Source organism: Chaetodon auriga, chromosome 15 (assembly GCF_051107435.1).
Source record: "Chaetodon auriga isolate fChaAug3 chromosome 15, fChaAug3.hap1, whole genome shotgun sequence".
Classification (NCBI taxonomy): domain Eukaryota; kingdom Metazoa; phylum Chordata; class Actinopteri; order Chaetodontiformes; family Chaetodontidae; genus Chaetodon; species Chaetodon auriga.
Window position 1 is genome coordinate 23923659 of NC_135088.1, and position 16182 is coordinate 23939840.

The window sequence follows — 16182 nt, forward strand, 5'->3', positions numbered from 1 at the left end:
CAGCTGTTTTCTGCCTGTCACATTCTTATCAGTGTCTGTTTTCAACAGAGCGGCTTGGTTAGTTGTGTCCTCTGTTCCTGAAATACTATCACACATTCATGATTAATGCAGGTGATTCTTGGCGTGCAAACGCTGCCCAGCTCCAAACTCTGAACATAGATAGTAGGGATGAGCGAGTACACCACTATCTGTATCTGTATCTGTTCAACCATCTAAATTATCTGTATCCGCGTCTGTACTCGGAGTGGGCGGGGCCTAAACCGCAAGTGGACATGGTAGTAAAATCGGAAATTGGAAATGTGTGGGGCTTAAATCGGTACATTATTTTAAGTCTGAAATTGATATACAATAAAAATATTAATATAGGCTACTTTGTGTGTTCAGCTATATGTGTATGTGTTTAAGTGGTCTGTAAGACTGTTTATTTTTTAATGATCTGCGTGAACTTGGTGATTCATGCAAACATCCAGTGATGGCAAACAGGGAAATAATATGTCAGCCTTGTTCACTGTATTCTTCTCAAAAGCACGGCATTCAGTACGAGCAACGTTTTCCAACTGACTTTATATGACCAGCCAAACTAAGAGCAAGCAGACGGTAAAAAAAAAAAAAAAAATACGACCGGAGTGGAGGCAGTGGCAGTGACCGATGCGGATGCGACACGAGCCGTTTTCAGCTCTGTCTTGTCAAATGCACCGCGTACGTTACGAAACAAGTCGTGAGAACAGAGCAGAGCGGGAAGACAGTCAGTTACCCAATGAGGATTTTCCTTCAGCACGAGCATGGATATTGACGAGTTTTACTCGCTTGTACTCGTCAAAAATGCTTTATCCGTACCTGATACTCGTCTGAAACGAGTATCCGGCTCAACCCTAATAGATAGTCATCTGCCTGCCATCTGTATATTCCTGTATCATCTGTTTATTTCAGCTTCACGCTGGATTCCATTCACCAGGCAGCATCATTCATCATTTCCTTTCCTCCATCTTTGGTATGGGTCTTGCTTCTTGCATCAACAGCACGGTGAAAATGAGGCCGTCTCCATGGTAACATGTCGAGCCACCCATGGTCGACGCATGGTTGGAGCCCTATTGCAAGTGTTCACTTCGATCGGGCAACAGAGAGAAAGAGAAACAACAATCTCTCCAGGCTAATGAATATTGATCACAGAGGCGGGGCTTTTAATACTGCATGTCTGCTATTCTTTGTTCAATATTTGATACGAGAGGGACTCTGTACTGGAGTGCCATGCATTATATATGTCTCCGGTGGTTCAAGGAGGTGATGAGGAGCGCTAAGCAACTTAGTGTAAGCTGTCACACCAATGCCCTGTTGCACTGTGTAGGATAGATCATATTCTGTGTTGACTACAGAACAAGGCATAAAGGAACAAAACATTCCCATAATTCCTGCAACATAATGATCAAATGAACAATACAATCTTTTTCAATAATTACAGATTTGCCATGATGCACAGCATTTAGTTCTTGCCTAGGAAAAGGCTTCAGCAAGTTCAAAGCTCTCACATTCACATACAGCATTGGAGGCACACAGTCAGGAAAGAGCTATGCAGTTTATTACCACATAAAAGAGAATAAGGCAGCAAATCCAGTTCAGATGAGAAGTTGGAACCAGGGAAAGTTTAGGTGTCTTTGAAAAATGTTTTAAACAGTAAATTGATTTTTCTTTCGATGGGCTTTGTATGAACCAGTAAAATGACTGCTGAGTCTAAACAACTGCTGTTGCTTGTCCACCTCTTTCAACCTCATTCACTGAACACCTCGGATAGAGGTGGTGTGGACTGTCTCGGCTGTCTTAAAAACTACAACCTCATCTGCATACCACCTTTACTGTCACTGACCGTCTGGCTGTTGAGCCATTGGCTGAATACGGGAGACTTCCATAGATCTTGTTCACCTCGACTTTATCTTATCCTCACTTCACCTGGCCAGCAGCTCTGTGATGCAGTTTTCCTACAGATCCTTTTTCTTGCTTTTCTTCGTAGAGTTTTTCAATTGCTTACCCATAGATATGTTTTGAATTTCTTTCGTCATCGTAAGTTATTTTGTCTCATGGTTGTCTTCAAATGACTGTGTTAGATTTAACATAAATATAAACTAATAAAATCTGCTTGCACCAAAAATGTTTTGTTGACCCCAGCTGCATTTTACTTTCACTCTTAATTTAAGATAGCTGAAACAAGTGAATGGCTTTTTTTTAAAGAATACTGTAATAAATTATTCCTGCCTGTGACCATCAAACTGTACAACTTCTCCCTCAGAATGGCCCTTGTCTTAGTATATATATTTTGTCTCAGTATATATATTAAGTTTAGTTATCAGTATATATATTTTATTTATATATGTATATATATTTTTCTCTTTTAATTGCACTACATGTTTATCTCTTCTATCTCTTCTTCATCTCTTCTATTTCTTCTATTCTTGTAAGGAGCACCTGTAACAAACACAATTTCCCCTCGGGGATCAATAAAGTATTTCTTATTCTGATTCTGATTTAATAATACTGATCTGATTTGAACAACTGATGTCCAAATGTACACCTCCTACTACAACATTGCTTTGCCACCTAGAGTACTACAGCCCACATTTGACAAGCCAACGGTCTAGACAGTTTCAAAATGATGAACAGGTTATCTAGTTGCCCCAAATCACATTTGACAAGTTTATGTAAATGCTCCAAGGTCCAGATGAGTCATCAAATATATTGTACCATTTTAAAGGTAGAGAAAATAGAGAGATTTTGTTATAAAAACTCTGAAAAATGATTTGTTCTATATATATATTTGGTAGATATCAAAAGAAGTGAACAAGTATACAGGATGAGAACCTGGAAAAATGTATTTTCATTTTGTTGTGTCTTAAAGTAATCGATGTTTTACTTCCACTACTAGGTGATGAGTCATTAAAATAGTTTTAATATACTGTAATACAGCAGTAGGATGCTCTATAGCTTTGACAGAACACTGTCATAAAAAATTAAAAGCCAAATAGCTTTTACAGTTGACCACTAGGCCTAACCTGACCTCTTGATCTACTTTTATAAACCAAACTACACTTCTTTGCCATTCATTTTATTTCATACATGGCTTGCCTGCTAATTTAGTTCTGAATAAAATGAAAGTTGGTTTGAATCTGTTAAACTGCACCACTTCACCATTTCATGTTCTCAGGTTATCATCCTGTTCATAAAACCATTCACTAAACATCACAAAGCCCAAGAAAGAGATTCCATCTTCAGTGAGCAATCCAGTGATGTTGAGAACCAACTGACTTGAATTTGTTTGAAGATAAAAGTCTGCTGGCTATTTGAATGTTGCTGCAAAACCTAAATGGAAAATTACCCAACAGTAGAACAGTGGCAGAAATGTATTTGTATGCACCAGCTGGATCGCTGATGTTTAGTGTGTTTTGGTGTGTTTAGGCAAGGAGTGCAGAGATCCCTGAGCTGAGGACAGAGCCCCTCATGCGCTCCTGCAGCAGCAGCACGGCCAGCATGAAGGTCAAGAATGTCAAGAAGTGAGTACACACGCACACACACGCACACACACCTGCCTCTGCCTGTCTCCTCCACGTCTCTCACATCTCTCCTTCTCTCTGTTCATCTCTATTTATCGCTCCTAACTGGCTGTTTATCGCCTCTGTTTCCTGCTCAGGTTCCTTCCATTCCATGAGTCTATTTATGTGTCTTCCTCCTCCTTTCACTCCCTCTGCACTCTCCTTAAACTAGAGACACACACACTCAGAGGTGTGATCATGAGCAGAGGATGAAGTGCTAACCAAAATGTATGTGTGCTATGTTTTCAGACTTTGCTTCACTAAGGGCCACTTCCCAAAACTAGCAGAGTGCGCTCACTTCCACTATGAAAACGTGGACTTTGGCACAATTCAGGTAAAGACCATAAAGCTTTCTCCTTACATTACCACATTGATTTATAGTCAAATCTCATATGTCCCAAATGATGAGCATTTCAAACTGGGCCTGCAGAGATTACCCTCAGAGCAGTCAGTTTACTTCCCTAGTGTGGCTTTAAAATGTTGGTGGAAGTGTCTGTATAAGATTACAGCACCGTGGATGTCAATCATGGTGTAGATGAAGCTTTGAACTTCTCCATTTTTTCAAAGACTTATGTTCTCTCCAGTTAGTCTTGGGTAAGAAATGGAAAGATGATGCTCATAAAGATGGATGGATGACTCATGTCTCCTCCAATTTGCATCAAGCAGAATTCATCCTTTTTACTGTTGATATCATGAAATTGGTTCATGATTTGCATTTGTTTGATATCTTTGATTCTCAAATACCCAATCCAGCATGACCTCATTCACTCCAGCTTCACACACCTCAGATGACTGAGGGTTTTTTTTTTGTTGTGTTTTCTTCTTTTTGTAGAATTGGTTGAGATCTAACCACTGCTTCTCTACCTTCCAATTAAGCAAGTAGCTCCTGTAGCCTTCTAAGATTTCCCCCTGCTGCTAGGAACTTGAATGCTAAAGATTTCATAAGTGGTCGGATTTTCATAGCTAAGATGCTTGTCTACCTTAAAGATGCCTTACAGACTCTGTCAAGGCTCTAATGTTATCGTTTGTCTGCACTCTGTATATAAAGGCAGGTATGGTAATTAATTGTGGGATATTTTTGAGAAATACCTAAGAGTTTAATGTGAACAATAAGAATCAGTGAGGGTTAGACCAATTAAAGGAACACTCCACTGATTTTATTTTGAATATCACACAGCCTGTGAAAACAGTTGTATAATGTCTTCTGTATCGCTTGAAAGTTTGAAAAAATAACCAGGATAGTGTCATTAGAGTTGTTAATTTTTGAACAGAACGTCTGCATTACAGCCTGAAGGTGGGGGAGTTGAAAGAAGTGGGCGTTTAGGAAGGTCTGATGAAATATGCTGCAGGGAAATGGGAAATGTGTTTTTGGTGCTTGGGCCACACTATGGACTAAATGTCAGGATATCTGCATTGATATTTTTTTCTCTATGTCACTTGCAAGTGTCTTGGATTTCTCTGAGTGCAATGCGAAATAGCTGGAGGCCTTCTTAGAATGTGACAAAACTGATTTTAGGATTCATAGTGCTGTTGAAGATGCTCTGTTTGCACAAGGGTTGTAAAGACAGAATGCTTCAATCATGTTAAATTAGCTGTTGTTCTTAAGCTTTCACCAAATGCATGCAGAGGATGCACAGGACTAACAAGTGTGGAGAATGAAAAGATCAGGTCATTTTTACTTGTCATGACCGTTCAAAGTCAAGATATGAAAGGTATTTTTACTTTTAGAAAAAGCATGTGAGCGTTTGAAGGACAATTTTCCTGCTGGATTTTGGCTTTTGCCTGAAGATTTTATGTACAGTCAGATCTCTGTCGTTCTCACTCAGACAACATTGTCATTTTGTTAAGAAACCAGGAGAGGTCAGCAGTCAGCTAAATTTATTCCACATTGCTGTTGGGGGGCAGGGCAAGACAGTTTGTTCTAAGGCTTCCATCTCCTTCACCTGCAGATTATTTGTTGGTGTAACTCAGGTTACACCACATAATTCATCTATTCATTCACTGAATAAAGGAAAGGCTCAGCTAATGTGAACTGTCTGTAGTTATTAGATTGGTTCTCCATTTGTTATCCCAACTATGTGTGCTGACTGCTCATACTGGCACAGAGCAGCATGACTGTCTTGCCCTTCGTGGTTTTCATATTGCTTTCAAATATCATTGTCTTTTGTTTTGCTTGGTTGTTTGCTGCTCTTTGGTTTCAGTATTCAGCATAGCTCCTGCTTCTTCTTCAGTTAAAACAACCCAAGTATGACTCATGCCTTCTTTGTTGTTTGTTTGCTTGTTTAATGAATTGGACATAAATGTATTCTGTTTATTCTGCCCAAATGATTCTCACATGATATAAATACTTAGGACTCATAGGGATGAGCGAGTACACCACTATCTGTATCTGCATCTGTACTTGGAGTGGGCAGGGCCTAACAGAAATGGGTGGGGCTTAAATCGGTACATTATTTTAAGTCTGAAATTGATATACAATAAAAATATTAATATAGGCTACTTTGTGTGTTCAGCTATATGTGTGTATGTGTGTAAGTGGTCTGTAAGACTGTTTATTTTTTAATTATCTGTGTGAACTTGGTGATTCATGCAAACATCCAGTGATGGCAAACAGGGAAATAATATGTCAGCCTTGTTCACTGTATTCTTCTCAAAAGCACAGTACAAGCAAAGTTTTCCAACTGACTATATCACCAGCCAAACTAAGAGCAAGCAGACGGTAAAAAAATAAAAATAAAAAAAAAATACGACCAGAGTGGAGAGTAGTGGCAGTGACCGTTGCGACACGTTGCGACACGAGCCGTTTTCTGCTCTGTGTCCGGCTCAACCCTAATAAATACTTAAATATTTTTGATCAATAAAAACATTGCTGCTTAGTTAAACATTCAGAGAGTGTTTCCTTGCATAAAATGTTTATGTCCTTCATGGTGATTGTTTGACTTGTGTCTGCCATGCTACATGATACCAATTTTGTGGATTTTTGTATGTTCCCAGTATATTCAGACAGTTAAAGATGCAAATATATGGATATATGCAATGACATCTGTCATCTGTTATATCTGTACCAGTTGTCATTAAAATTGTGTCATCTGATGAAGTTTAGGAGTATGTTTCTGTTAGAAATCCACCAATAGCTCCACAGTCTGCATCAGGCCTTACAGATTTTGCATACAATGTACTGGACTGAGGCAGAGCTTGGACTTGGGTTCCGTCTGGCTTTAGGCCTTCTGCTGGAAGACATATTCTTTCATTTCCATAATAAAAAACATTGCCAAAGGAGAATTTGAGTCAGTCAAGGTTTTGTTGTGGAAACATTAGGATCTCATAGTCACAGAAGGCCAAAGAGGAGAGTGCCAACATTCAGAGCAGCACTTGTGGAGCACTTTTTACTGAAGATACTGGTATTTCACAGAAAATTTGCCTGGTAACCTGCCAGTTGTTTTGTCAGATGTTTTTTTTTTTTTTCTTAGTCTTGTATTGCACAGTTGCTGGTGAGAAAGAGGTTAATTTCTTAGATTTTAAGATTGTTGTTTGGTTTATTAGCTCATTCAGTATCCTTCCATATTTTTAAGTTTTCACCTAGTTGTGCAACCAACTACTGTTAATCTAATCTGAAGAGCAGACAGTCACACCTTGCCTCTGCTCTTACTTTGACTGGAGCTCAGTCTGGATATCATCAAGCTTGTGTCATGTGTAACTGTCAAATCTATATGTGTGGTTATGTAGAGAGGTAACTGGCCACACTGAAAGCAACGGGATGTATATTTTCCACTTTCACTTCCAGTTTCTACTTAAACGCAAGTCTTGGGTCATTTGTAGGTTTACCTGTAGCTTTATGTTTGTGACTAATAACATACTGTGATCCTTTCACCTCAGCAGAGAATACTGCTAAATCTGACAGCAGGTCAGCTCCCAGACATGTTATTTTATGGTGATTTGAGATGAAGTGTATACAAATTACATGTTAAATGGCTTACATGTACTCAGTGTGAATGAGTCAGCACAGCCACTTGCATCACCTACACTTCCATGTGTATTGTGTGTTTCAGTAGGTGTGTGAGTACACAGTAAAATGCAGGATCACCGAAGAGGAATATAAAGAGGCAGTATTACATAAAATGAGGCTGTATGTCTCAGTAGATTCAGATTCAGACCTCAGAAGACGCAAAAGTGGCGTGTCGTCTTCAATTTTTTATCCGCGTTTAGACGAGCGTTCTCAGCAGGAATTGTTTGTTTATACGAAGACGCAAAAGTGGGCGAATTCGATTGGATATGCATGCCAGGCCGCTAGGTGGTACTGTGATAGAGCGGCAGTATGTCCGCGAGCATTCGCAAAGTTGTCCATAGTATAGTATAGTGTCCTATAGTATCCGTATACATTCTATACAATTGTTGAAATGACTCTTGTATGTTTACTACAGCTCCTAGCACAGCTTGAACATCGGTGGGATCCACGTAGTCAGACATATTGTTTGTTGTTGTTTTACCGGCTTGGCGCGTTGAGTGTGACGTAAGGTGTAGTTGCTATGCGACGTGACGCGACGCGACGTGGTTTTGTGCTTCTTGCCGTTTAGACGGAGACGCAACCTGAGTCGTCTTCAAAACTCTGCACTCTGGAAGGCGTCTTCAGATTTTTGCGGTTTCAGACCTCGACGGCGCCGTCGCCGTGTAAACGAAAGGCACTTCCGATTAAAATATTTTGTCGTTTTCATTCGCTATCGTCCTCGTATAAACGGGGTCTTAATCTTGCCACATAATGCCAGGTCAGATTCTCAGCTTTTACTGGTTTCTAATGGAACTTCTTCAGTTCAAATGAAATCTCTTGATTCCATGAGTACTCACACTAACCTGAATCTGTCTTCCATGCTACTATAGCATGTTTAGCCACTTTAGTGTGGCTGTTGGGATAGCAGTGTCCCTCCAAACTGAAATATCTCAACAACTATTGGATGGATTGCTGTGAGGTTGTTAATAGATATTCATGGTGCCCAGAGAATGAATCCGACTCACTTTGGCAATTTGCTGACTTTTCCTGCTAATATTGTCATTTCACTGTTTTTTTAGGACCAAATACCTGCAGAACTATTGGCATTCCCATTAGTCTTAGTAAATGTTGGCATGCTAACAAAATGGTGACATTTTACCTATTCCTGCATGGAGTATGGAGTTTTAGTCTTGTTATGCTGAATCAAACAGAGCCTTCCCAGAACTCTGTTAACATGTCAGTGAGAGCAGAAGGCAGTCTAGAATGATACTTTAGGAACCAACAACTTCAACTGCAACCTGTGATTCCAAAATAAAATGCTTGAATATAACTTTATGGAGTTACTTGCTTTGAGATTAGAGACCCTTTCAGCCTCTTGGTTCTTGCTACTTTGTGCTTCCATGTAAACTTTATCATCAGTAAGAGGATTTGAGGCCTCTTGCATGAAAGTTACATTATGGCAATAGCTGTTGGGCCCAACGTTTTCCATTCTCCACCTCCACTACTATGGTGAGAGCCTCTTGAAAGTGAAAGCCTGTAATGATAAAGCTGTACCATCGCACACAATTGCCCAATCAGGCTGCCAGAACAGTGTGAGAATACTTAAAGCTCAGTTTTATGCCTGTGAGAGATGGGCTACTTTTAAAGTTTCAAATTCTGCTGCTGAAATCTCATACAGACCTTCAGAAACCATTTCTTTCTGTTGATGGGGTGATGGTACAGTAAACAATTCTACATTTCTGCATCAGCTCTCATCATTCTTTGTTTTAGGTTAAATATATTTTGTGACAAATGTTGAAGAAAAAGGGGCACCACTCTGGCATCAACTTTATGTGTGTTTGCAAACACATAAAGTTCACAAACATTCGTTGATATCAAGGAAACACTTTTTGACTGTCCTTTTGCGGACACATTGCTTCTCTCTCAGCTATATTTCTATGTATCTGTTTATATTGATCACTTGATCTACCTATCAAAAAGATATGTATCTATTGAAAGCTTCCACTTTATTAAAAGGTTATTGTTGATTTATTGGTCTTGATCAACCACCACCTTAATTCCTTTGAGCCATGGCTGGTTAGACTCATTCATGGATGTGTCCAAATCCACACTGACTTAACAGCGCCAGTTCCTGTAGATCTTTCTGTGTTTCAGTCATGCCACATGTTCTCTCCTCCTCCCCATCCCAGAGATGCTCTTTAATTGGAACTCTGGAGAATGTAGAGGCAACTTCAGTCAACTGAATTCTCTGTTGCGTTTCCGTAACTTTCTTGAGAGTGTGAATGCTTTGTGCCTAATCACATAAATCTCAAAGAAGCATGCATTTGCAAAAGGTAGACTGACGATAAAGGGACACAACCAGTCGTCAACAAATCATAAGTATGCTGTGAGCACCCAGACATGCACCAAGAAAACACCCCATACTGCTACACAGCGGGCACACTGACATAAGGCTGGATGCATCAGCAGACTCTTGCCGTTTATACTGAATTCTGACTCTTTATTGAGATTTTTGGTGATCATATGCCCACTGCAGACCTGTATCCTGAGAGTAGTATTTACTAACACCTTTCTGCGCAGCACTATTGTACTGAGCTGTTATTTGCCGTACCCGTGGTAGCTGGAATTCCTCTGGCCTGTCTCCTCTGACCTGGCACATTGACAAGGTGCTTTGGCTCATAGAACTGCTGTATTCTGCATGTTTTATTAATATGTCTATTTTCTGGTCTACTTGATCATCCTTTGTATTGTGTAAAAATTGCTGGAGGCCAGGCATTTATGATATGATGGAACCACTGTGTCTGGCAACAAGAAATCAAACAATATGACATTCAATGTGACACATCAATGTCTACTTTGACAGTAAAAGGACTTGTTTACTCAGTCCACATGCTGTTTGTATTGAGGGGCAGCCGCATAGTTTGTTGTTGAAAGGAGATGGCTGTTTGCCTTAACAAGCATGTGTGTCCTATAAAGAGGCTACTTTCTTGAAACCTCATTTATTCTTCTTTTGACTGCAGTATTTTTTAGTACACACTGTATATCTACTGTTATCCCCAGACAGTTTGACAGTTTGTCCATGGCTTCTGCCCTCCTTGATGTCTCTCTTGCATGGCCTTCATCTTCCCTCTCTTCAACTCTTGCCCTCAGTTCTCTTCCAGCCCTGCAGACCAGTCACTACATGAAACAGTCTGCATCCAGACACTAGGAAAACAATTTTACTGACATCAACACTACTGTGCCACTGGGCCTGCTCTTCCATCTGGTTTATCTACAACCTAGCATTTTATCCTGCCTTGTTACACTCTGAGGTTCAAGCTCGTATACATTTTACTATTAATGGAGACTTCAAAACCACACAGACTAGTGCTGTCCAAAAGCTGTCAGTTTCAGGGCATTTGAAGATATTCAAAGATTTTTAAAGGGGGCCTCCACTCAAAAATATGTTTTGTTGTTGTTCCTTGACTGTGATGTTTGTTCTTCTATGCAGTTTGACACTAGAAAGCTATTTTCATCTTCACTTAACACGTGTATGTACGAGTGGCATTTTGTGGCATCTCAAGTAGCCAATCATGGTCCAATATGCAGTTCATAAGTGTGATGTGGGAGCTTGAAGTCTTCAGTGGATTCAGGCTGAGAATGGGATTTTCAAGTGAAGGAGACCTCTTGTGTTCAGCAGTTAAACTTTTAAGATTCATAGGATCTAGATTTTTTTAATGACGGTGAAAATGAGATGTAATTTTAAGAATTTTAAACAGGTGATTGAACTCTTTTGAGACACAAGATATTTTTCAAAGCAGAGTATTGAAGACGAAACATATTGGCCTCATTACCTCCACCTCTTTGATTAATCATAGAGCCATTTTTGAATACATATCCTTTCAGACTGCAGTGCTTTTCATTAGAGCTGCAGTGATTGGTTGATTAATTGAGTCAATTGACAAATAAGTATCAGGCAGCTATAGTGATAATCAATTAATCATTTTTCAACAGTCAGTAGTTTCTGGTCTTTCATTATGATGCCGCTTTTCTTTGTTTCACATCATTGTAAAAGGAATATCTTTCGGTTTTGAACTGTTGGTCAGACAAAATAAGCAACTTGAAGACATCTTTGACCCTGAGTCATTTTGACATTTTGTACATTAACAATTCATCAATTAATCGAGAATACATCCAGTAGATTAATCAATAATGAAAATGATCAACCGTACCTTTTTCCCCCATAAGTTACTGAAAGGTTTCGTGCTCAACCAGCGTCACTTTCTGAATGTATCAAACTCATATCCACCACCTTTCATTTTCCTGCTGTTTGTTTTCAGGACTGGCGCTGAGGTCACAGCCACAGACTGTACACGTCCCTTCAACACAAAGGCTCTCTCTCCTCACGCACAATGAATTTTGAGACTTTTGAGTTTACTACAACAAACTGCATTATGCAAATGTAGCAGATGTGGATGTTTTCAGATATAGATTAATTAATTAATCATTAGACATGGAGTGTGGTAAGTGGCCTAAGACATTGTGTGCGTGCGTGCGTTCGTTCATGCATGTGTGTGTGTGTGAGAGAGAGACAAAAACTGAAGGCTGGTATATCTCTCAATCCAGTCATAATCAATCAGTCTGAGTTTCACAGCTATGAACGAGGTGCCCTCTCTCATCTTGACAACAGTGCAAGCAGTTGTGATTTAAGTGTGCAGGAGAATGAGAGCAGTTATTAGGCTGGATGTATATGTCCAATCATGTGTGTGATAAAGACTGATGCCCCTCTCAGCCATTGTTTAGGCTAGCACACTGTGTGCTGCTGTACCGCTGATGTGTCTCAGCTGCTTCTACCTTCAGACTGTGACGTGACCTCGTCTAGAGGGGGAGGGGATCTGCTCGTCATTTTATATGTATTTTTACTTATCCACCCATCTTTCCATCCGTGACTCCATCACTGTCTGCATCTGCCCTGCTCACTGAGCATCATGACACAATATGCTCCTACTGCCCACTCACCCCCTTCACTCACAAAGGACCAAGAGAGATCCATAGAGATGAATTCCCTCCCCCAGTGGGACCCAATCCATCAAATGCAGCCCCATACTGAAGACAGCACTGGGCAGCACACACCCAGGCAGGCTGTCCTTTAAAGGCACAGGGTCGACTAGCAGCCAGATCCAGAAAATATTCATGACAGTCTGCATTCTTATTGTAGGAGTTTGCTATAGATAAAAGAAACCCAAGATCAACATGATCAACATGGTTTTGACTGTGCAATTGTTAGTCTGAACAAAGCAAAGTTAGAGCCATGGCCTTGAAAGGTATGATGTCAAACCCTTTGTCACATGGTCATTCAGAGGAACTCTACACTCCTTATGAGCAGGGGATGATGTAACGGTTAGACCCATTCTGCCCTTGTTAGAGGAAACAAAAGACCAGCCAGAGCATGTGCGCACACACGCACGCACACACACACACACACACACACACACACACACACACACACACACACACACACTCTACACACAACCTCTCTCTCTTCTCTGTGTTTCTCTTATGGTTGTTGTTGAAGGACAGCAAATGGGTTGAAAATGTGATTGTCCTCAGAATGCACATTACAAAGTGGTTCATCCACTTTGTTAGACTGCTGCAGATGTGATTCAGTGTAGAAAACCAGATCAATTGGTCATGATTAAGTTTGCATATTTTGTCAGTGCGTCTAATTCATTTAGTGTTGTATTTTGAAGTTAAATGTCACACATGCTACTGCAGTTGTTATAAACATTGATTCACTGAAAGCTTTCACCTTTTACCAAGAGTTTTGGTTTTTATCATTTAAAACAAAGTGAAGCCCCCTGTCATGGGTTGCATATAGGTTTCAACCAGTATTTGACCTGTTGTCTCTTTCAGGGTTGTTCGATTTGAATAGTTTTTCGAGGACAGTTGAAGTAAAAAGCCACCAGTATTTCACAAAACCAAAGATTAGTCCCTGAAAATATCCATCCATTATCTATACCTGTTTGTGCTTGAGTCACTGGAGCTACGCGAGCCAGCTGACACTGGGCAAGAGTCAATCACAGGGCTTTGATAGGGAAGAAAACAGAGCATCAGAGAAAACCCATGCAGGCATGGGGAGAACATGCCATCTTGACACAGAAAGACCCGTCCGGCTGCCAGGTTCCAACCGAGAACCTTCTTGCTGTGCTGTGAATGAAAGTATTATTTTGCAGTAAAAAAAAAAAAGCCAATCTATTTCATCAGGACTGTATACAGATACACATATGTGTTGCTAGAGTGACAGTCATGTTCTCCTTCACTGTTTGTGATTTGTCCATTAACTGACATCCAGCCAGTCAGCAAGAAACATTACTGGCCCAAATTCTGTTCCATATGCTCTCTCTTGTTATGACATTTACAGCTTGGCTAGACAGATTTATTTCCCTTTCCTCCTTCACACTTGACAAACCATCCTGTCCTCTCCTACCTGACCTCGGGGGGCCACCAGCAGGGAAGTGCCTGGGACGTGGGAGCATTTTAACTGCTGAGCTGGCTGCTGGAGTAACCACTTCACTCCAGGAGCACTGAAAGCATGTTTGGAACGCCTTACCCCTTTCTGGCCTCCTGAAAATGAAGTTGAGATAGAAAAGATAAAATTGCGTTATCCCCTTGACATCAAGATGTTTTTGGAGTTCTGTGCATTCCAGTCATTCTTCAAAACTAGAGTGTTGAGGTGTCTTGAGAGGATATAGTTCATTGACTTATACATTGCATGTGTTTGTGGCTAGTACCCTTTCTCTGCATTATCGAGATGATTGATGTGTGATTGTTATGGGACTAACAGTGAGATGAGGTAACAGCAGTGTGCAAAGTGGCCTGAATTAGTAGGATGCACATATTGACAAAATACTCTCTGTGCTAAGGTGGAAAACCATTTTAAGCCCCACTCAGTGTCCTTTTATGTGAGGGTTACTCTGTGCTAGGTCACTGCCCTTCACCTTGTACGTTTGTGTGTGTGTGTGTGTGTGTGTGTGTGTGTGTGTGTGTGTGTGTGAACAAATCTTTCTCATAATGGGATTTCTTTTGTGAACCTGCTCCAAGTCAGGATCTCATGTAGCGATCTGTCTCTGTGTTTAAATCCCATTGCACTCCTCAATCCCTTGCTCGATCCATTTTTATAGCTTTAGCAATGATTTTGGATGTAGCTCCTTCACACTTCCTCCTTTTAGCTCTGAAGTACTGCAGCAAAGCCCCGCAGGCAGTCCTGCACTAGAAACCCCTCTAGTTCTGCATTCTGACAAAAAATAACACAGCGTGAAAATAGTGTCATGGGACACCAGCCATTATTTTTAATCACACATTACTCTCCCATTTTCTGTTTCCATCTTCCATCTGTACTTTTTGCATTAGTTGCTGACTTCAACCTATGTAGTGCCTGTTGTGTGTGATAAATCACCAACAGCGACATCAGTCAGGCTCCTCACCTTCTTTGGACTGACTAATGGACATAGGTCTGTTTGTCCATCATAAAGAAACAAACAACGATTTATATCACAGTTCATTAAACAGAGTGCTTTTGCTGCTATAGTCTGTCATAGTTGCGTTTCGTGATAATGGCAACCATAGAGCAGAGTTGCAGGAATAGCAAAAGCTTTTTTTTGTAGATTTGTTGTTTTGTTGTGTTAGACAAAAGTCTCATCCACCAACCCTGGTGAATTTGCACAGTCAACTACCTTTTTAGTGTTCAGTGCTTAGCATTTGATTTGAAAAGTTAGCATAGCTCTAGGTCTTCGGTATAGAGCAGATTTAACCTGACCTCTCTGAGGTCACAGCTGTAGAAAAGGAGGAGGAGACTGAGGAATGCTGTGGGCCAAGAAGCACTGCGGCTCTTTTTGAGTGTTTGAGATAATGTTGCTATTTTAATTAAAGGATGATAGATTATGATTTAAAATATGAAAAAATACAGCATCATTGACTGAGAAATCCTCCATAGTATCTATCTGTACATGTATGAAAATGAAGGATTATTTGAAAAATTAAATGAGCTGTCGCCGTGGCAGTACTGCTGGTACAGTCATTGTTTTTATTAGCCAAGCTCAGCACTGTGGTTTGAGGGACAGCAGTGTCAGTTGCTCTGTGAGTCCACTGCTTTCGTATTTAACCCAGCCATGACAAATACGCACAAGCAGAAGATGTGGCAAGAAGTAACTGACAAAATCACAGTCCAAACCCAGCTCATGTTCCCTCTTAGTGGGTAACAATCCAACGCTCAGAATTCTGGATATGAAGTAATGAATAAATATGAAAATATTACTCTGACAGCAAGAATGGCGATAGCAACAGCAGTTGACAAAAACTGCAGGGTTTCAATAAATCTATACTCTCTAATACTCAATGGTCATAGTGCCCAGTGGATTTTCCGTGTCTTGCGATCTCCTTTCTTTTCAATCACTATGAATTCAGCCATTATCTTATGTCCCATAAATTATTTTACTGTGAAGAGACTGATATGGGCCCCTAAAAATCAAAAAGGAAGAGGGTTACTAAGGACCATCTAGCAACGCATAAAGGGAATACTTATTACTTAGCAACTGCAAATCATTTTTTCATACGCATCCATAGATGAAACTTCAAGGGCAA

At 40.3% G+C, this 16182-nt stretch overlaps 1 protein-coding gene across 4 annotated transcripts in view; it reads left to right on the forward strand.

Moving 5' to 3' along the window:
* Positions 1-16182, forward strand: part of arhgap32b (Rho GTPase activating protein 32b) — a 120768-nt gene that overhangs the window by 52215 nt on the left and 52371 nt on the right. For all 4 annotated transcript variants that reach the window (XM_076751109.1, XM_076751110.1, XM_076751111.1 and 1 more), the window contains 2 exons: positions 3445-3539; positions 3828-3912. In XM_076751109.1, the coding sequence (XP_076607224.1) occupies positions 3445-3539; positions 3828-3912 (180 nt within the window). The remainder of the gene's footprint in view (positions 1-3444; positions 3540-3827; positions 3913-16182) is intronic.